Source organism: Bufo bufo, chromosome 2, assembly GCF_905171765.1.
Source record: "Bufo bufo chromosome 2, aBufBuf1.1, whole genome shotgun sequence".
NCBI lineage: Eukaryota > Metazoa > Chordata > Amphibia > Anura > Bufonidae > Bufo > Bufo bufo.
This window is the reverse complement of record NC_053390.1, coordinates 125,807,304-125,828,971: the sequence shown is the minus strand read 5'-3', so window position 1 is coordinate 125,828,971 and position 21,668 is coordinate 125,807,304. Positions and strand designations below refer to the sequence as shown.

At 39.8% G+C, this 21,668-nt stretch overlaps 1 protein-coding gene across 3 annotated transcripts in view; it reads right to left on the bottom strand.

The window, feature by feature from the left end:
• Positions 1 to 10,813: 10,813 nt before the first annotated feature.
• VCAN (versican) overlaps positions 10,814 to 21,668 on the bottom strand; it is an 87,459-nt gene continuing 76,604 nt past the window's right edge. For all 3 annotated transcript variants that reach the window (XM_040421510.1, XM_040421512.1, XM_040421511.1), the window contains 3 exons: positions 14,862 to 15,006; positions 12,917 to 13,099; positions 10,814 to 11,542 (listed from right to left, as the gene is read on the bottom strand). In XM_040421510.1, the coding sequence (XP_040277444.1) occupies positions 11,412 to 11,542; positions 12,917 to 13,099; positions 14,862 to 15,006 (459 nt within the window). In that variant the 3' untranslated portion in view covers positions 10,814 to 11,411. The remainder of the gene's footprint in view (positions 11,543 to 12,916; positions 13,100 to 14,861; positions 15,007 to 21,668) is intronic.

Sequence of the window (21,668 nt, the reverse complement as noted above, 5' to 3'; positions counted from 1 at the left end):
TGTACGCAAATTTTAGCATCGGAACAATGAGGAGGAGACTGAGTCTTTCTTCATGGGCGTTTCCTTCTCCCTGGCTTTAGTGCTGTCCAATTGCAGCGGAGAGCGTCACATCCAGCGAGAAGGTGACGCTCTCTGCTGCAATTGAATAGCGCTACAGCCAGTGGAGAAGGTATTATCTAAAGATGGGAAGGACTGGGACCTCCTTCTGCCCTATCTCATGTTCGCAGTGTGAGAGGTACCCCAGGCCTCTACTGGGTTCTCGCCCTTCGAACTGCTATATGGCAGACACCCTCCCAGTCTCTTGGACGTGGCCAAAGAGGCGTGGGAACAACAACCCACTCCACATAAAAGTGTCATTGAGTACGTTACCCAGATGCAAGATCAGATAGAGACAGTGTTGCCTCTTGTTAGGGAGCATATGGAGGCAGCACAGCGAGCCCAGAGTCGGCAGGCTCAGGTCCAGATCTTTAACACGGGTGATCGGGTTTTGGTTCTGGTGCCGACTGTGGACAGTAAGTTCCTGGCTAGGTGGCAGGGGCCTTACGAGGTACTTGATAAAATTGGATATGTAAACTACAAGGTACACCAGCCAGGGCGGCAAAAGGCGGAGCAGGTTTACCATGTGAATTTACTCAAACCGTGGAAAGATAGGGAAACCTATACAGAAGACAGCCCGCGGTTGGGTTTTCTAGGAGAAGAGGACCCTCTGTCTGATGCAAGAGAGGTGGCTGCGACAGTAAAAATAGCTTACAGCCTCTCCTCTAAAAAGACTCAGGAAGCTAGGGAGTTTGTTAGTCTGAACACAGATGTGTTCTCGGACCTCCCTGGACGCACTTCCATAATCCAGCATGACATTGTTACTGAGCCTCAGGCAAAAGTCAGATTAAAACCATACCGGGTACCCGAGGTTTAGCGACAAGCCATATCAGAGGAGGTGCAGCTAATGTTGCAGCTAGACGTCAATGAGTCAAAAAGTGAGTGGGCCAGTCCTATTGTATTGATACCCAAGCCGGACGGGATGTTGCGGTTTTGTAACGACTTTCGAAAACTTAACGAGGTTTCCAAATTTGATGCGTATCCCATGCCCCGGGTGGATCAGCTTATCGAGAGGTTAGGACAAGCCTGGTATTTTTCTGTTTTGGACCTCACGAAAGGGTACTGGAAGGTGCCCTTAACGGAGGCTGCCAAAGAGAAAACTGCCTCCATCACGCCTGAGGGGCTATATCAATATAAGGTGTTACCATTTGGTCTGAATGTTGCCACTGCCACTTTTGAATGACTAATGGACATTTTTCTTCGTCCACATCGTCGGTACGCTTTGACTTACCTGGACAGTATTGTCATCCACAGTAGTGACTGGGAAAGTCACCTACCCAAAGTACAGGCTGTAGTGGACTCACTTCGGAAGGCTGGACTAACACAAAAAAATGTGCGATAGGGTTAGAGGAGACTAAGTACCTGGGGTATGTCATTGGGCGCGGAGTCATCAAACCCCAAGTGAACAAAATAGAGGCTATACGGAATTGGCCCTGACCTGTCACTAATAGGCAAGTAAAGTCATTCCTGGGAATGGTGGGCTATTACATGAGGTTTGTCCCCCACTTTGCTACCATGGCCGCGCCATTGACAGGGCTGTTGAAGGGACGCAGATCGGTGATGGATCGCTGGGATGATCAGGCGGAAGGGGCTTTCTCGGTTTTGAAGTTGGCCCTGTGCGGGTCCCCAGTTTTGGTGACGCCTGACTTCAAAAAGGAATTTATATTACAGACTGATGTCTCCGAAGTAGGCCTCGGTGCTGTACTGTCTCAGGAAATCAACGGGGAGGAGCATCCCGTTGTCTTCCTCAGCCGTAAGCTCACCCCAGCCGAGACCAGGTACAGTACAGTGGAGAGAGAGTGCTTGGCTATCAAGTGGGCACTCGAGTCTCTCCGTTATTATTTGTTGGGGAAAAAATTCCGCCTGGTAACCGACCACTTCCCTCTCAAGTGGATGAGCCAGGCCAAAGACAGAAATGCCAGGGTCACCAGATGGTTCCTTTCCCTACAGAACTTTAAATTTACAGTGGAGCACAGGGCAGGCCAGTTGCAAGGAAACGCAGATGCCCTGTCCCGAGTACATTGTCTGGCGAGTGTTCATTCCTTTAGGGTTGAACAAAGGGAGGGGAATGGTTCGGGAAAACAGGTATTTTCCTCCCAGCGTGTGCTGCTGGGTAGTGTTGAGCACGAATATTAAAAATGCAAATTTTGATCGCAAATATTGCCACTTCGACAATTCACGGATATTTAGAATATAGTGCTATATATTCATATTTGCAAATAGTGTTTAATATTCTAATCGCAAATTTATTGCAAATTAATCGTGAATTAATCGCGAATATATTATATTGCCGATTTTCGCAATCAAGTAAACAATGACTGGAGATCACGAATTCTCCAATTTGCTAATTTATGGCGAATATTTGGCCAAAAATTTTCAAAATATCGCAAATTCAAATATTGCCTATGCCGCTCATCACTACTGCTGGGCTGATTTGCAGCCAGGTGGGGTCAAATACCAGACTGGATTTTAATTGCCGGTCCGGGTTTTTGGCAGCACCTTTGGCCTCAGCAGCAGGATCTCTGTGTTGGGATCTGAGGCTTGGTGCCAGGTTGGAGAGCTGAGACTCATGGGCCAAGGAAACAGGCCCCCAAAAGCCTGCCGTGGACTGCTGGAGGCAGAACTGACATCAAGGTGACTTGTCTTATATGAACTTTCCAATTTGTGTGAAGTAACACCAATATGTACTTTCCATTGTGTGTGAAGTAAACACCAAGACTGCAAAGTAACGCATTGTTTTGTGCATTTGCCTCAAGTGTGAATAAAACACTGAAGTTTTGCATTAAGAACTTATCTTTTGCCTCTGTACTGCATCCGCTTACCCTATCTACCAGAGAGAAACCCCACAATATACACTCACCTAAAGAATTATTAGGAACACCTGTTCTATTTCTCACTAATGCAATTATCTAGTCAACCAATCACATGGCAGTTGCTTCAATGCATTTAGGGGGGTGGTCCTGGTCAAGACAATCTCCTGAACTCCAAACTGAATGTCAGAATGGGAAAGAAAGGTGATTTAAGCAATTTTGAGCGTGGCATGGTTGTTGGTGCCAGACGGGCCGGTCTCAGTATTTCACAATCTGTTCAGTTACTAAGATTTTCACACACAACCATATCTAGGGTTTACAAAGAATGGTGTGAAAAGGGAAAAACATCCAGTATGCGGCAGTCCTGTGGGCAAAAATGCCTTGTGGATGCTAGAGGTCAGAGGAGAATGGGCCGACTGATTCAAGCTGATAGAAGAGCAACGTTGACTGAAATAACCACTTGTTACAACCGAGGTATGCAGCAAAGCATTTTTTGAAGCCACAACACGCACAACCTTGAGGCGGATGGGCTACAACAGCAGAAGACCCCACCGGGTACCACTCATCTCCCCTACAAATAGGAAAAAGAGGCTACAATTTGCACGAGCTCACCAAAATTGGACTGTTGAAGACTGGAAAAATGTAGCCTGGTCTGATGAGTCTCGATTTCTGTTGAGACATTCAAATGGTAGAGTCCGAATTTGGCGTAAACAGAATAAGAACATGTATCCATCCTCTGATGGCTACTTCCAGCAGGATAATGCACCATGTCACAAAGCTCGAATCATTTCAAATTGGTTTCTTGAACATGACAATGAGTTCACTGTACTAAAATGGCCCCCACAGTCACCAGATCTCAACCCAATAGAGCATCTTTGGGATGTGGTGGAACGGGAGCTTCGTGCCCTGGATGTGCATCCCTCACATCTCCATCAACTGCAAGATGCTATCCTATCAATATGGGCCAACATTTCTAAAGAATGCTATCAGCACCTTGTTGAATCAATGCCACGTAGAATTAAGGCAGTTCTGAAGGCAAAAGGGGGTCCAACACCGTATTAGTATGGTGTTCCTAATAATTCTTTAGGTGAGTGTATATACATAGAGCTAATTTCTTGAAATTAATTTCTGGTCTGGTTTACCAAATTCAAAAAATGTTACTAGATTCAATTTCTGAATCGATTCTAACCCAATCAATATTGCTCCAATGGTACTGGAAATTGGTATATGACACTCTGAGGTCTCCTAGGGCTCATATTTTTTTTTCTCTTTTCTTTTTCTTTTATTAATTCTATTACATTTTTGCTCTTTATCTCTCCCTCTTTTTAGATTGACACTGACATACTGTATAATGCTATGGGTAAACAGATGGTTGACAGTGTTAACAATCGCATTGCGGCAATGATTTTACTATGCTTTTTAAATATGAAAAACCTTCCAAAAATTGTCCCTTATTGGGGGAAGGTACCTGCTGGTGTTTATACACACATGGTAGCGCTGGAAAAATCTGTGGCTTATACTGAACAAACATCCAAAAATTCTTGCTTTTTCTGGGAGCAGCATAGCAGTGAGGAACTTCATGGACAAGGTAGCAGATACGGAGCCATTTAGGGTTAGTAGTAGCGGCAGCAGGAGGAGTAGCAGCGGAAGAAATTATGTGGGCAGCACAGGTGCTCAGTGGTTCAAATCCAACTAAGGACAACATCTGTATGGAGTTTATATGTTATCGTATCTACGTGGATTTCCTCCAGATACTCGTTTCCTCCCATACTCCAAAGACATACTGTGTGGGTTTCGCTCTGGTAGACAGGATTAGTGGACGCAGTATAGAGGCAACAGTTCAGTGTTTTATTCACACTTTAGGCAAGTGACAAAACAAGCAGTCATAAACAAGCAAAAAGTCACCTTGCGGTGTTGGTGGTAATTCACACCATGCGGCAATTCTGCCTCAAAGAGTCCTTGAGCATAGCAGCACCAACCTGTTTTTGCGCCAAACAGGTAGCAAGCCTTCATCCAGACCCAAGGCTCCCAGATCCCAACACAGAGACCTCGCTTCTGAGCCCAGCTGCCTATTTAAGGACAGCCAGGTGCTGCCAAAACCCAGACAGGCACCTCAAATCCGGTCCGGTATTTGACCTCATCTGGCTGTAAATCAGCTCAGCAGCACATGCTGGGAGGAAAATACCTGTTTCCCCAGACCAAACCTTTCACTGTGTCACAACTGATAGGGAACTTAAATTGTGAGTCTCATTGGTGACAGCATGATGCTAATGTCTGTAAAGAACTGTGAAATATGTCAGCGCTATATGTGAGTAAAATAAATAAGACTATTAACAGGCAGACAACAGCAGTAGCATAATTGGGCCAGTGATAAACAGCCACTGTTAGGAATGGCAGATCTTTTCATTGTCACCAGGCAGAGATGTGTGGAAATATTCACAGATCTATGTGCCTGATTCATTTTGACATTTTTGAACACAATGTAAGATTTTAGTTTTTCCGCTTCAATAAATTACTAAATTACCAAAGATTTCGCACATTCTGTTTTCACTTTGTCATCATGTGGTATTGAGTGTACATTGATGGAGAAAAAAACCTGGGAGGACATCTTCTGTGAAAAAGTGAAAGTGCATGAATACTTTCCAAATGAATTGTAGCTCTTAGGAGCTTGTACAGCATAGGGCTTCCATCTTCCTCAGCTAAGCTCAGACTCTCAACTGACTGATGAACCAGGGAGTGGACCCAGATCCATCTCCTAGCAACCTAAAAGGGTTGAGCCAGGATGTTAACCCTGACCTATCCATAAAATGCTGTTAAGTATACAATTACAATAAATTTCACTTGCAACAATTAACATTTTGAAGTAACCCTGTTCTGGGGTGCTACACACATTCAATACACATTCTCTCACAACTACACTCAGAATGGCATCTGTGGCTTAAACATAGCACAGAGCTGAAGGAATTGACATCCTACTGCCTGATTGACTCAAGGGCTGTCTGTAAGCCTCTGAGCTAATCAGAGCAAGCCTCCCTTCCAGAGTCATGTGATCCACCATTTACACATCTGCATCCTCCCTGATGTTTTTCCTTCATATTTTCACAGTAAAATGGAGCGGATGTTATTCCGCGTGATTTGTCCAAAGCATATTGCAAATATTTGGGATTCATTCTTTTAAGGAGAATTTTTGTGAAATTTGGGACTAATCCAATTCTTTCAGAATTGATTTGCTCATCTCAAATAATATATACACTCACCTAAAGAATTATTAGGAACAACTGTTCTATTTCTCATTAATGCAATTATCTAGTCAACCAATCACATGGCAGTTGCTTCAATGCATTTAGGGGTGTGGTCCTGGTCAAGACAATCTCCTGAACTCCAAACTGAATGTCAGAATGGGAAAGAAAGGTGATTTAAGCAATTTTGAGCGTGGCATGGTTGTTGGTGCCAGACGGGCCGGTCTGAGTATTTCACAATCTGCTCAGTTACTCTAATTTTCACACGCAACCATTTCTAGGGTTTACAAAGAATGGTGTGAAAAGGGAAAAACATCCAGTATGCGGCAGTCCTGTGGGCAAAAATTCCTTGTGGATGCTAGAGGTCAGAGGAGAATGGGCCGACTGATTCAAGCTGATAGAAGAGCAACGTTGACTGAAATAACCACTCGTTACAACCGAGGTATGCAGCAAAGCATTTGTGAAGCCACAACACGCACAACCTTGAGGCGGATGGGCTACAACAGCAGAAGACCCCACCGGGTACCACTCATCTCCACTACAAATAGGAAAAAGAGGCTACAATTTGCACGAGCTCACCAAAATTGGACTGTTGAAGACTGGAAAAATGTTGCCTGGTCTGATGAGTCTCGATTTCTGTTGTGACATTCAAATGGTAGAGTCCGAATTTGGCGTAAACAGAATGAAAACATGTATCCATCCTCTGATGGCTACTTCCAGCAGGATAATGCACCATGTCACAAAGCTCGAATCATTTCAAATTGGTTTCTTGAACATGACAATGAGTTCACTGTACTAAAATGGCCCCCACAGTCACCAGATCTCAATCCAATAGAGCATCTTTGGGATGTGGTGGAACGGGAGCATCCCTCAAATCTCCATCAACTGCAAGATGCTATCCTATCAATATGGGCCAACATTTCTAAAGAATGCTATCAGCACCTTGTTAAATCAATGCCATGTAGAATTAAGGCAGTTCTGAAGGCAAAAGGGGTCCAACACCGTGTTAGTATGGTGTTCCTAATAATTCTTTAGGTGAGTGTATATAAATATATATATATATATATATATATATATATATTTATACAGTATATACATTTTTATACAGAATAAGTGAGGTGAGCAGTTACACATCTAATCACCTCTGGACCTAATCAAATTATTTGCCCACTCAAACGTTTACTGCTCTCCATATCACACAGAGTTTGGTCTATTCAGGTCTGGTGAATATGTGAAGATGTGGCATGTATTAACTTTACACATTTATAATTTTTTATTTTATTTAGTAGGTCTGGTGCATCTTCGGCTCTGCTAGGCACAAATATTAATTGGTATTCATTTTTATAAAATGTGCTTTGATGTAAAATTGCTTTAAGGTAGGCACACTATTGATTATAGAAATCAATGATAAAAGTAATCAGGAGACACATTTGTCAACACTGTTTTTTAGTGAGTAGATTTTTTTTATGCTCTTGTAACAAATAGTCCAGTAGAAATCTTGCAAAATACATATGATCATTTTCATTTTCGAGTGTCAGATGATCAAAGTTGGGACAGGGCTTAATGGGGTTGATGATCCATCTGGACATTTATGGCATATCAATAGCATCAGAGGCGTAACTATAGCCATAATAGCCATAGCATTTGCTATGAGGCTCAGAGGCCCTGTCAGGTGCAAGAACATTGTACCTTTTTGTGGGAAATACAAATGTTTTGGCTTTTTTCTTTAATGTGGGTTATCTATTATATGGTGCTTATGCATATCTTTGATTATTGCTACTTATGCTGTTGTTTAATTTTCTTATACTATGTGGAGGGGGCCCCATCTTACTTTGCAACGAGACAATAAGAATTATAGTTACGTCCATAGGATATGCCATAAATGAAAACCTCTGAAACCCACTCCTGTCTGAAGAATGGGGCCCGGCCATGTCTGTCAGATACAGTAACGAATGCAGCTCTGCAGTAGCAAAACGGTAGGTAATTTGTAATGTAGACTATTCAGAAGAGTTCTCATTTTGCATTTAAGAAGCAAATGAACAATAAAAGATCAATGGAAAGGAGCCCATGGCCTTTAACTTAACTCATTTGTCTCTTACTACAAATAGAGAAGAGAGATGAGGCTCATTTTGCAGCCCTTTGTCTTACAGCCAGACACAGAATTGGAAAAGGATGACTGGGGAAATGGCTAGGACACAGTAAATTCTTAATGCATTTCCAAATTTGGCAATTTCAGAATCAGAGTAAAGGAAAGGAGGAGGTTAGGGGAATTTTTTTTGTGTGTGTATTTAACTGTTCACTTAAGGACCAGTGTTTTTAGCACTAAGAATCTCATTAAGACTTTATAATATTCTTTTCTTCCAGAATGGCATATATGAGATAAGTGTACAGGCTCATGATACCTGCACGAGACACTTGCACATTTGAGGGTTTATTGGACTTTGTTATCTATAATTACATATCGTTCTATTTAGAAAATAATTAAAAATGAATAAATAAAAACGCTATAAACCACAGACTAGCAAACAAACAAAATTTCTTTGGTGAAACAGAAGCAGATATAAAAAGTTACAAAGGTTTAGACTTTCATTCACAAATACCCAAAGGTTCACATTATATACTATACAAGTTATAATATAAATACAGGGGGAAAAAAGTATTATGTGCATTGTAATAGTAGAAAACATACAGGTCAACACTGTGGTGCATTGCTGTCAAGTACAAAGTATGATAACACAAGGTGCAGCAGTCAGAGGAATGCATCAATCACACAACAAGTAATAAGGACTATATGCTGAGAAGCCATGCTATGGATATTTTACTTTATGGAGTGGCTATCTTCCAGCATCAGAGCAATAGCCAAGTCTTCAAATGAGTTGGCTTATTGCAATAAATAATAGATTTGTGTGTCCAGAGGAGCTTCCAGTAAGTCATAGGGCCCCCTGGCAGTGAAATTTAGAATTTGCTAATATTTCAAAACCATAATGGTTAAACATTGCCTATATAACATACATATTATCTTCAAAACACATCTTTCTTAAAGGGGTTTTGCCATCACATACAATGGGGGCATATCGCTAGGATATGCCCCCCTTGTCTGATAGGTGCGGGTCCCACCTCTGGTGACCGCACCTACAACGAGAACGGAGCGGGGAAACTAATGGAGGGCGCACTGCACGTGCACAGCTACCCTCCATTCATTTCAATGAGGCCGCTGAAAATAGCGGAGCGCTGGCTTGGCTATTTCCGTATGCCCCATAGAAATGAACGGGAGCAGGGGCCGCGCGTGCGCGGTGCGCTCCTATTCACTTGTATAGGAGCAGCACTTGGTGGTGGACACAGCTCTCCCCGCTCCGTTCTCCTTGTAGATGCAGGTCCCAGAGGTGGGACCCGCACCTATCAGACAATGGGGGAGTATCCTAGCGATAGGCCCCCATTGTATGTGATGGGAATACCCCTTTAAAGCATGCACACAATGCATTGTTTCATAGACTGAATACTTCATGATGACATTGATGACTCCTTGCTTGATGTCGATCATTTTCCCTTATTTAAAGTGCACTTGTCACATACACAAAGTAGAAGCAGCCATTTTGTAGGTCATTAATTGGAATGTATAGCCTCCAGAGTCATTATGTCATGTCATTAAATATTGGCAGAGCCTACAAAATGGCTTCATAAATATTTGTGTAGGCAAACTGTACACATTCATACATTGATAAATAACTATAAAGGGATCTTTAAAAGCAGATAAGTTAATGTATGTTAAATACAAATGAATATAAAGATTTTTCTTTTTACATTTTAGGCAATTATACCAAAGTTGTGAGTGATCATACCTAAAGGTCATATATCCATTCTGGACTGCCCATTATAGGAATTGTCTATTCATATTTCAAGTGAGCAAGTATCTGGACTTCTTAATTTGTAAACCTACTGTAACTTAAAATATATTCAACTTGCTCCTAAAAACAAGAGATGACATACTGATGCTAAGAATTCATGGTCAGCATGCATGGCACGGAAGCACCCTATAAAGTAAATCAGTATGGCTTCCTAAATTTATGTCAGTATGCTTCACAGCTGCCGCATTCATCAATAAACATTCATAATTTCATTAAAAAAGACCTAGAAAATGATTATATGTACAAAATTATTAACTTTTTTATTTTAATTTTTTTTACAAAAATTGTAGAACTCACCTAGAATTTTAGTCTTTTTGAAGTCACTGAAATTCCCCCCTTTTTATTTTTTTTTGTGTGAAAACAACGGGAATCTCCCACTAGGTGCGAGTTATGTGGTACAAATTCAAAACTGACATAACTTGTTTTACCTGTGTTGCATCTATTTGTGCAGCAGTCTAGACATCATTTATAAAACCTGCATCAAATAAAATGATGCAATCTTTACATATAATCTGATGCAAATAGGGAGCGTGTATGTCAGGTCTGAGTTTGCATCAATGACCCTTACAAATAGAGCTCTTTATGGAATAGCATTATAAAATGCCAAATAAAAAAAAAAAGACTTAAACAAGAAAAATTATTCATCCAGCAAATACATTTTGTTGAGTGGTCATGGACGGATAAAAAACTGTAAAAATTTTACTGCAGTCAATTAAAAAAATCTATCGTGTGGAAATGTTGTTCCCCATGTATCTTTTTCAGGTTTTTTTCCACAACACTAAAAATAATAATGTTCTATGGCACAAGTCATAATAATGCACCAATTTAAAAAAATGCTTCGTGTGGCACAGTTTTTTTTTTTCACGCCAAGGTTTTAGGTTTTCTCCAGCCTTGATCAACTAGTATTGGCTTTATTTAGTGATTTAACAGTTAAGCCATATTGCAGCTATTAAATACGCCTGACTTTAGTATGACTATTCAATTTTATATACATGATTAGAAAACATATTTAGATCATCTTATTTACATAAGTCATCGGAGCTAGGGTCAAGCTGCTTAAATATTAACATAAGCTTGCATTAATACAATGTTTGCTTGCCTTGGTGACATACACTATATTTCATACTAGCAGTACAATTTCTAGTAGGCTGGATATTACTCTTACATCTCTTTAGTTCCCTATACGTTTTTAATGTTTGATTACAAAATGTTCGTGTTTTCTTCTGTTGTCTGAGTGATGCCATTGTCCAATACATCCATGATCTGATCAGCTAGATAATGCTTCTTGAAATTCGAAAGAAAGGCACTGTAATTTAGGACTTTGGCAGAAAGGATGTCCATTCAAGAGAAGTCCGATGCATTCAGCGAGGGGAATCCTGCCAAGTCCTGCTCCAACGGTGAAGATGTTTAGGTGTGTTTAGAGGAGTCCTCATCTCGGGTGGGCTAAATTTGTAGTAATATTTCTTGGAGTAAGTCCTTTGGTAAATGGAAGCTAAAAATGTAATAGAGATATTTACATCATATATAAAGTACATAAACACAGCATTAAATGGGTTGTCTTGCCATATTGCCTTATTGGGACTTCACAGAGGGGGTCCTCTGTCTGGGATCACTACTTTAAGTACAAAATCTCTTACACAGTCACTAACCCTTCAACAAATTTTACATGCATCATTAGTACAGCTGAATGTAAGAAACACTGTAATATATCTTAGCAGAGAAAAATACCTCTTTCTCCACTTATCAGGGTCTTTTACTCTTCCTCCCACAAACTAACAACCCATTTTGAAATACCAAGAAGGGCTGGCAGCTCACTAAAGGATCATATTACATGCTGTCCATAGAAGACTTTGAAGAAGAAATGGAGTAGGAGGACAGAGCTGATGTCTAATCTCAGTCTAAAAATGATGAATGTTAGTTTAGGAGGGGGAGGAAAAGTACCCAATAAGTGGAGCAATAGACATAGAGATATCACAAAATGTTTTATATACAACTGTACTATGGATTTACATAAAGTTGTGTGAAAAGTTAGTGATCACTGGGGTGTAGCCACATCATTAGACCTGCTTAATGTTTTTATTTTTATATTAAAGTCTTCTGTTCATGAGGCAACTCCTTTAAAGAGGAGGCAATGGAGAACAGAACCAAGTCCTTGACTTGGTATAAAATAAATATAAATCCCCTTTCCACTCCAGTGGCGCCACTTTGGCAGTCTCCCCCAGTCCTGAAGCAGTGATGTCACATACTACTGTGACACTTACTTGAGGCCATGCAGGTGATATTGGTCATTTCATTGTTTTATACCATTCCCAGCTTGCAGGCAAATTTCATAATTTCCTGGATAACATCCTTGAATATAAGATTTCTTCATCTCACAGTATATGACTACATAAAAGGAAATCTACTCATTTGCTAAAATTCTTCAAAGAGTAAAATCAAAGTTTTGTGCATATCAACCTAGGACCTGACACCTCCACTGGTGTCTTCACAGCAGGGTAGACCCAGGTTTGACCCCTTTAGCTTTGAATAGCCTCTAACTCAAAAATCACTTTTGTAGTTTAGGATAGTTGGGACTGGAAGCACATAGAGAGCAGAAGAAACCAAATCCAGGGATTAAAGGCTGGCCAGTCGATCTAATAAGATGTTTGACATCTTTGAGTAAAATGTTGAGTTTAAGGCTGGGGCTACATGGAGTATTTTTGTACAGCAATTTTCCAGTTGTAACTGCCCAATGAAAGCTGTAGTCTGCAGGTCAAAGTATTTCCCTGAAATACACCTGTAGCTCTAATTATAATGGAATGTGAATGATACACTTGCAACACTAAAGATACCCAAAAGTAGTTCACCTTTGAATTTATATACTTACGTTGCATACATGTGACTTTAGGTAGATCCCACCTTCCATCCCCTCTGCATCGTATAGTTGGCATATGCCGTTGAATAAACCCATCTTTGCAGTGGTATCGGATCATGGAATTTATTTCATATTTCGGTTTGGTCTTTCCAAAAGTCTTAGCATTTTCAACAAGAGGTGGCTGTCCACAGGCAACTGAAAAATAAATGACCAGGTATGAGTTACTGAGCACTTTTTGCACTAAAATTTACAAATCATTTTATGCCTTTGGGAAAATCTGACATGCATTAAAAGTCCAGTGAAATCATAACGTGAACTTGCCACCCTCCTTTCTAATTCAATGCTGCACTTCTCAGCCAGCCATGACTTAATTGTTTGCTAAAAGAAAGTCGAATGTCTCTGCAAACCAATTATCTCTCAGCGCCGCAAAAAAGTTCATAAGTTTAAACATCAGCTTTATACTACAGGAACATGAGAAATGAATAACCACCTCATTATTTCATACACACCACTTAAATATTTCAGGTCGATATCTATATCACATATTAAAAGCAGTAATCAAAACTAGGTGGTTTGGGTAATTATTGGGATAATCTGGACTGGTTAAAATCACAATTTCCTCATATGACATACTAAGCGTTGTAGTTTGCTGCAGGGCCACAGGTTGGAGACCACTGCCCTAGTAAATAGCTTTGTGATCCTTTGTTTAGCAATAAAGGTGAATCCTTTACTTTCAAGTTTAGAAAAATGGACTTCATATTAAATCTTTAATGAGACCTTGCTATCGTAAGTATTTCTGGCATATACCAGATTCCGCCCATAAATAGGCATAGTGACAAAAGATGAGTGAATTTCTTAAAATTTGTTTCAGGTCCGATTCTAATAGGTCTCAAGACTCAATTTGGGTACAAATAATAAAATCCCAAATCGTAAGTTTTCAGATTTCCCTGAAAAGTCGGGTAGGGCACTCTGAGGTCTCCTAGGACTGTATCCAACCCCTTTTGTGCTCTTTAACACCATGAAAGTATTAGTAATGTCAAAGTAACAGCAACATATATGGCTATGGGTAAGCGGATAGTAGCTGGTGGTAACAAACAGTCAGATTTTATTTTTAAATTAAAACATGATTCACAAATTATCCTTTTTTAGTGGTAGATTCCTTCTTCTCTGTCTTCTGACCTGCAAAATGGTGACCACTAGAGATGAACAAAGTTTTGGAAAATTCGATTCAGCTGCTTCACTGAATGTTACAAAAAAATTTGCTTTGTAATTACTTACTTTGCCACAAAGCGCTTTTTTTGCGAGTAGTGGGTGCAATGACAGGGAGCTGCTATAGCGCTGCTCCCCATCATTGTACCCTTCATACATGATCGCAGCATCTGAGAGTAATAATACAGTGTAAAATTAACATTAAAAAATGAAATCATACTTACTGCCTCCATTTGCTTGCGACCTGCCACCATCTTATTTGAAGATCTTGCGCGAAATCTCGTGTGGCCAGATATGATGTCATAATGCACAGGATTTCGTCCGAGATCTTCAATCAAGATGGCGGCGTCCAGCCGTCGCGAGGAAATGGAGAAGGTAATTATGATTTTTATTTATTTTTTTAACACTATTTCAGGTTAAATCGAATCGCTACCACGAAGCATGAGGAATAGGGCTTCACAGAGAATCAAATTCATCCTGAAATTCTGATCGAATTCCACTTCGCTGGATTCGATTCGCTGATCTCTAGTGAACACTACTTTGAGAGATTCATCGGAATCTAATCAGAATAGATTTCAATCTGGATTTCTGGGAAATTCGAGACAAACACGATTTGTTTAGAATCAATCCGCTAATCTCTACTGGTGACATAATGTAGACCGTAGTCAACACAATAATAATACTACAGACAAAAAAAAAAAAACATATAACCTAACCAAAGATTTTTAAAAGTGCACTGTAAAAATACCTGTTCCCTTCTTGCAGGTGTATGTGAGATGATAGTTGCAGGGTACATCATTCCACTGTCCATTCTCATGCCAAATAATTACAACACAATCTTCACCCGCAGAAAAGAAGCTGTCTGGTTGGTTTGGCCTCCAGTTTTCATATTGCTAAAAGTAAAATAAATAAATAACATTAATTTTGTATGTTTTATTGTTGTTCAAATTTAGCAAATTCATTTTTTCAGTTTACAAAGAAGTTGTTACTATTATAATTGACATCATCTTTTTTCTACTCGGGTTGAACAGTCCACAAGGTGATTCTATTAAATTCTGAAATTTGCCAGGCTAATGACTGGCACTGAAAAGGCTCCAAAACAATATACAGATTATTTATTTTCTCGCCCTTTCTTTACTTATAAAAATTAGCGAGCTTCAGAGTTTGTGTTTTCTCAACATCTCCATGAGTGACATTTTATGACCTCACAGCTGATTACATCATCAAACACCTTTATCTTGGCTTAACTACTTTAGCATTTCTCAAGGCCAATGCCAAAACAAGAACAAGCTCACTTTCCATCCTATTTTTTTTTAAGCATTTAATCTTCTCTTAGCACCTTGGCCCAGTGCCTGATACCATAATACTCTGCCACAATTTCAAAGAGATAATAGCACAGATAGTTTGTCATTTTTTATAACACTTTAAGGTTTAAGTATTACATTTATGTTGGTTTTGTGACTCATACTGGAATTCGAGCTTTTTATAGTAATTTGCATGTCTGTCACAAATATGTTGTTGTAGATTAAAAAAGATGAACCCTAACAAATATAATCAATTCATTCAGTCTGCATACAAGGTTAAATACTAAAATAGAAATACAAAATAAAGAAAGATAAATACATCTAAAGAATAACATTTCAAAAGGATATAAAAAAACACAGCAGTGTAATATACTCATAGCTATCTATACTCAAATGTGTAATACAGTATATTGTATTGGGGAAGTATTTGGTTTAGAGTTACTGGTAGTGTTGAGCAAATTTTTGTAAAATTTTGGTCAAATTTGATTCATTTACATTTAGAATCAATTTTTTATCTCTAGTTATTGAAATTAAAACAGTAGAATATTGATCCAGGGATCTGTCTAAATTGCAATATGGAGTAAAGATTTTTTTTCACTCTATGGCTAAATGGTCATTGCCAATAAACAATGTTTTATGCCATCCTTTTGATCAACTCGGATTTGTATAAAAAGTTGAAATTGAAGGACTTATTGTAGGTCTTGTTAACACATTAGGTAATTATACAATGTTCTTGACATCTAACAGTTTAAATAAAGAAAATAATAATTTATAGCCCTACTGCATATACTAAAAGGGCATCCTCTACTGCTATGGTCTGTTGAAAGGAGGCCCTAACCTAAGCTTGCCCTCTGCAATGGGTGGTGTGAAACTGCCCATGGTTCCCTTTCCACCAAAAGAAAACCAAGGCGAGCAGAAGGGCTATAGCACTCTTCTGTCAATCAGTGGTTGATCAGGTTCTGAGCACTATCACAGTGGGATGTAAGGTTTGGGGACCCAATATGAAGAATAGAAGGTTCCATTTTGCTTTGCCTTTTTTTTCTTGTGTAAATGGAATCTCATGAGTTATTAGTTTAATTGAACATTTTAGAGATCCATGCATGCAAAGTAGCTCCTTTCCAAAAAGGAAAGAAAGCTGAGTCTCTAGTGCCACCAGATGTAAGGTAGCTATTTCCAGAAGACCATTGCCAGGCCTGTAAGGCTCCTTCCACCTAATAGGCGCTCTCCATAATTGTCGAGCAATGACTTATAAGATAGTTACCTTACATCTGTACCCCCCAAATCCTGACAAAGGCCTCTCACCCAGTTAAACCAGTTCTTTCTGCTCTGCACTAATGAGGGGGAGTCACCATAAAACAGCAGACATTGGCTTAACTTTAATTCAAGTTATGTCTCAAGGTTGAGCATTGACGTATGGGATAGCTACCTTACATCTGGTGGCATCCGAAGTTCAGCTTTTAAAAGCTAATTTAGATAACTTTGTCTTATAGGCCTGGCCAATAAAGGTGTATTGACACACTACAGATTTTGCTGAAAATTAATTTCATTCACCTGTATGGAGCTTGCAGAAATCCATGTACTTGCTGCCCCATTCAAATGAATGGAACTGATTTTCATTTGCCGAAATTTTTGCAACAAAATCTGATGAGTGTGAAGGCGCCCTAAGACACCGTACGCCTACTAGGAGGAGAAATAGGACCACCAGAGATCCATGTGTAACAGCCAGTAAGAAGCCACCATTTATACCCTGACCATACCCATTGAATGATATCTTTCATCCACTGAATTTTGTATTACTGAATGCGTTTCACCTCAGACATCACAAATTCCATTATTTTTTGCAGTCTGTGAATTTTTTCCTAAGCCTGAGTTTTATATAATTAGTGAATATGGCAGCTTTATGGATTCAGCCATAAATATTCTGAAAACTGCATTTTTATCAAAATAAATTCTCCTTGACTGAGCATTTTGGCTTCATGCATAAAGTTGTTTGAGTTCACTAATGTCAATGCAGTCACTCAGGGTTTTTTAAGCATAATGGCAAGAAAATTTAATATTGAGACATGGGGCGCTATTCTTTTATATCTAACCTGTCGGAGATTAAATGGCACTCTTTGCATTTATTGTTAGAGATTAGATGTCAGGCAGCTGAAAGCATTGATCGCAATTCTGGGCGAGCTCCAGGAACTGCTTCATTTGATCATGTTTGCCCTTGAAATTACTTTACAATATTGTTTGCTACTAGGTATAAACTTGGAGAAAAGCTCCAAGAAAAGCAAATTTGACAAAACATCTCTTTATGAGTTTGCTGGTATCTAGACTGTATGTAATTTTTGCCCAGTTTTACCTATAAATCCAGGGGCCCTGTAATCTGGATATTGCAGAACAATGAACGGTCTACTGATTTTTATTGTTGGCATTGGTCCACTTTCTAGGATAAAACTGGCATCTGAAAGTTTTGGGAAAATTTGGAGACATTAAAGTTAATTATGAAACCACTAAGGGCTCGTTCACATATATTAGGCGGTGGAGTCAGTTCTTTAGAAAAGAAGTCTGCTGGATGGGTACAACAAATTAATAGGCGGTGCTCATCCTTTCCATTCAGAAGGTCATTGTTCTTCACTTTACATAGAATGTCAGTAGTAATTTTGCATGAGTGCAGGAGATGTGAACAAGCCCTAACATAACCTTTATAAAGTCTTGTCATGTATTTAAGTATGATGAATGGAGAAAGCTGTACGGGTTCTGAGGCTGGTATTTTTTTCTACGGCAATCGCATAATGATATTATTGTGCAGTTAGCATGGCATTAGGTAGCGCTGAGCAGACCCAAATTTACCATTCTGTTGTGATATAAGAACTATTGTCTTAATCCAGAAATTTATAATGGGACAAGAGATACCGCACTGCATACCAAAAGCAGCTCTGCTAGGTTCTGCGCATGACAATGTAGCTTTTAGATCTAATAATAACACCAGCAATGAATGATGCCAATCCTGTTATTCTGCCTATTGAACAGAGCTTTGTCCGATCTTTGTACTTTTCTGTATAAATATATATATATATATATATATATATATATTGGAACTTTAGAACACCTAGTAAATAAACAAATATTTATAGCCATATGTTATAGCCCTTTAGGTTTTTTATGCCGCAAGCTTAGTTTTCTTTGCAAAATCCACAGATCGAAAACTTTCTCTTAGAAGAACAGTGCCACCTTGTGGACATCATGGTGCAATACACCCAAGTTCTGGATCTTCAAATGACTGAATATAGTAAATGTTAAACTCAATCTCCGTGAATATTTTTGCAGTTTTGTCAACTATATAATGGAGCAAGAAAGCTGAATATCTATCTTATCATTTCACCTTATAGTCCTTGCTTCTATTAGATGTAAAGGTTCCTCATATAGTCATAACCTTATATGCAAGCCATATTGACGATGATGAGGGACATAGATTTGGTCTTTGTTCTTCTCCCCATTTATCAGGTAGATGACAGCTTGGATTCTGCGCTCGTCATAAATTACACGTGTAGAGAAGAGACATGGTTTATAAAGGCTTTCTTCCGTACACAGATGTCTAAGGGGCAGTGAGATCTTTTACGGGGTTACATAAACAGCGCCGTGGACTTGGTTACATTTCGGATGCCATATAAGGGAACTGCTGACTTCAACAGAAGAAATTTCTCTATAAACGTCTGTGTGACTGCTTGATAGAAGTATGCTCAAGACACTGGCACCAAGAGGACACTGAAACTAGGCAAGAACTTACTAGAGAGATGCTTAAAGGGCACCTATCACTTCACAAAACTTTTAACCTGTCAGACGATTTGATCTGTGGGGTCATGGTGCTGAGAACCCCACTGATTGCTGAGACTAAGAGGCAGAACATATGAACTCATAGGTGGGGATTTATCATCCCGCTGCACAATGGATTTGGTGTTAAAAAGTCACAAAACCCAGTTTTGTGACTTTTTAAATGACTTTTTTTTTAGGTGCAACTGGCATTTTTACGCCACTCTCACCAGTTTCCGAAAAAGCGGTGTGAAGAGGGTGGGGTGTGGGAAAGGCCATTGGTCCCGGCACACTTATCACATCTATGCCAGAAATAATGACTGAAATCTACGCCAGCTACACAAGCTGGCTTACAGTAGATTTCAATCTGGCGCATGGAATGCCGGAGGAGACATTTCATTTCTGACAAGGCCTGTGCCTCCTCATAAATGAAATGCCTGCTCCAGCTGAGCAGGACGTATCAGGACCGGTGTAGCACACGCCAGTCTTTACAAATCAAGCCATAGTCTTTCTATGGATCCGTAGAGTGAATGCTCTCCTCTGCCAGGACAGCGGAGCAAAGCCACTCATGGCTGAAAAAGAGTGTCTCTGATCCTTTGTTTTAGAAATCAGTGAGGGGGTCTCAACATCCACCGATCACAACTTCTGATATGTCGCAAGGTTTTGTTACGACAGTTACAGAGATCGGCTGCAGCAGTCACATGTCCCTGTGTCGGGACATCATCACTGCAGCAAGAAATGGATCAGTAAGGTAAGTATGCCTTTCTTATTTATTTCCAACATGTTCATCCATTTTAATAATATTATTTCCCTATAGAAAACCCTTAACCCATAATCACGTACATGTATATCATTATACTTAGAGGGTTGTATGAAGCAGCCTGCCATGCTGAGCCTGGTCCATATGCCCAACTTAAATGACCGGCTTTGGCATCATCGCCGATCCCAGTCATAGAAGCCAGATGCCTGCTGTATTATATGGCCATTTAACCTCTCAGATGCTGCAGACAATAGTGACTGTGGCATCTGTGTGGTTAGGCAGAAATAGAGGGCACCCTCTGCCTTCCGATCGGAGCCCCGCAGTAAAATCGTGCGGCTCTAATCAGTTACCATGACAGCCTGGGGCTGTCATTCTTCTTCTAAAGGTTCCCAAGCCTGTCATGGTTAAAACGGTTTTCCAAGATCTTTATACTGATGACCTATCCTCTGGATAGGTCATCAGTATCCGATCGGTGGAGTTCCAATATCTGGGGCCCTCGCCAATCAGCTGTTTGAGAAGGCACCGGCGCTCGCAGTAGTGCCACGGTCTTCTCTAAGCTCCCCAAGCACAGCGCCATACATTATACAGCAGCTATGCTTGGTATCATAGCTCAGCCACAATCACTTCAATGGGGCTAAGCTGCTCCTACGCCATGTGACCAAAAAATGGGACATCATTGGTCTAAACAAAGCTGCTGCGAGCGCCGATGCCCTCTCAAACTGCTGAGTCGGACCTCCACCGTGTGTCGGGCCTCCACTGATCAGATACTGATGACCTACTCAGAGGATAGGCCATCAGTATAAAAGTCTCATAAAACCCCTTTAATTGCCTATAAAGCCATGTGTGAGGCACGGCTCAGCAGGCAGTGTCTCAGAATACCATAGACCGCAATAGTATTCTATAAGTAATGGGATAAACGATCAGAAGATCGCAGGTTCCAGTCCCTTAAGGGGACTAAAAGTTACTGTGGAGAAATAAAAAAATAAAAAAACATAAAAAAATTCAAATCGACCCCTTTTCCAATTTTACATATAAAAATAAACAATAGGAAAATATAAATATATAAATATTTTACTGCGCGGTAAACACCATAATGAAAAAAAAAATAATGATCCACAATTTGTCAGTTTTTGGAAAACCAGCCTTAATGTTGTCTAATATCTGCTGCTGATATCTGTGACTCTACAGTAAAGAAATATTTAGTGGACAGTTATGTGACAGTTATAGTCCTGTAATTAGTGTAATAGTCTGATCTAAGCTGAAATGATACATATACACGGGAGAACCTCCATATCAGAAGCTACCACAAGGTGGTGCTATTTCACAACAGATGTTTGGAAGGTGCAGAAGTTCATTCTCAGCCAGCCATTATATACCGTAATAATTATTATTATTAGACATGTACAGTATTGAGGAATTGTAGGTTATTTTTATGATGTTTACTTTTGAGAATATAGGCGCTAAGAATACCTAAATTAAATATTACTGCATGAGCTATTTGTTTTTTTTTACCAAATGGCCTCATGTTAAAGAGGTGCAGTCCAGCGTTATAAAATGTCTTAAAATAAAACTATATTAGCGACTGTTCCCACCAAGTTGGAAGCATACAATTATCCAAAATGTCTCGATATGCTGAAGCATTGAGATTTCCCTTGACACAGAATAGGGGATAATTATTAGACTGCTGGAATCC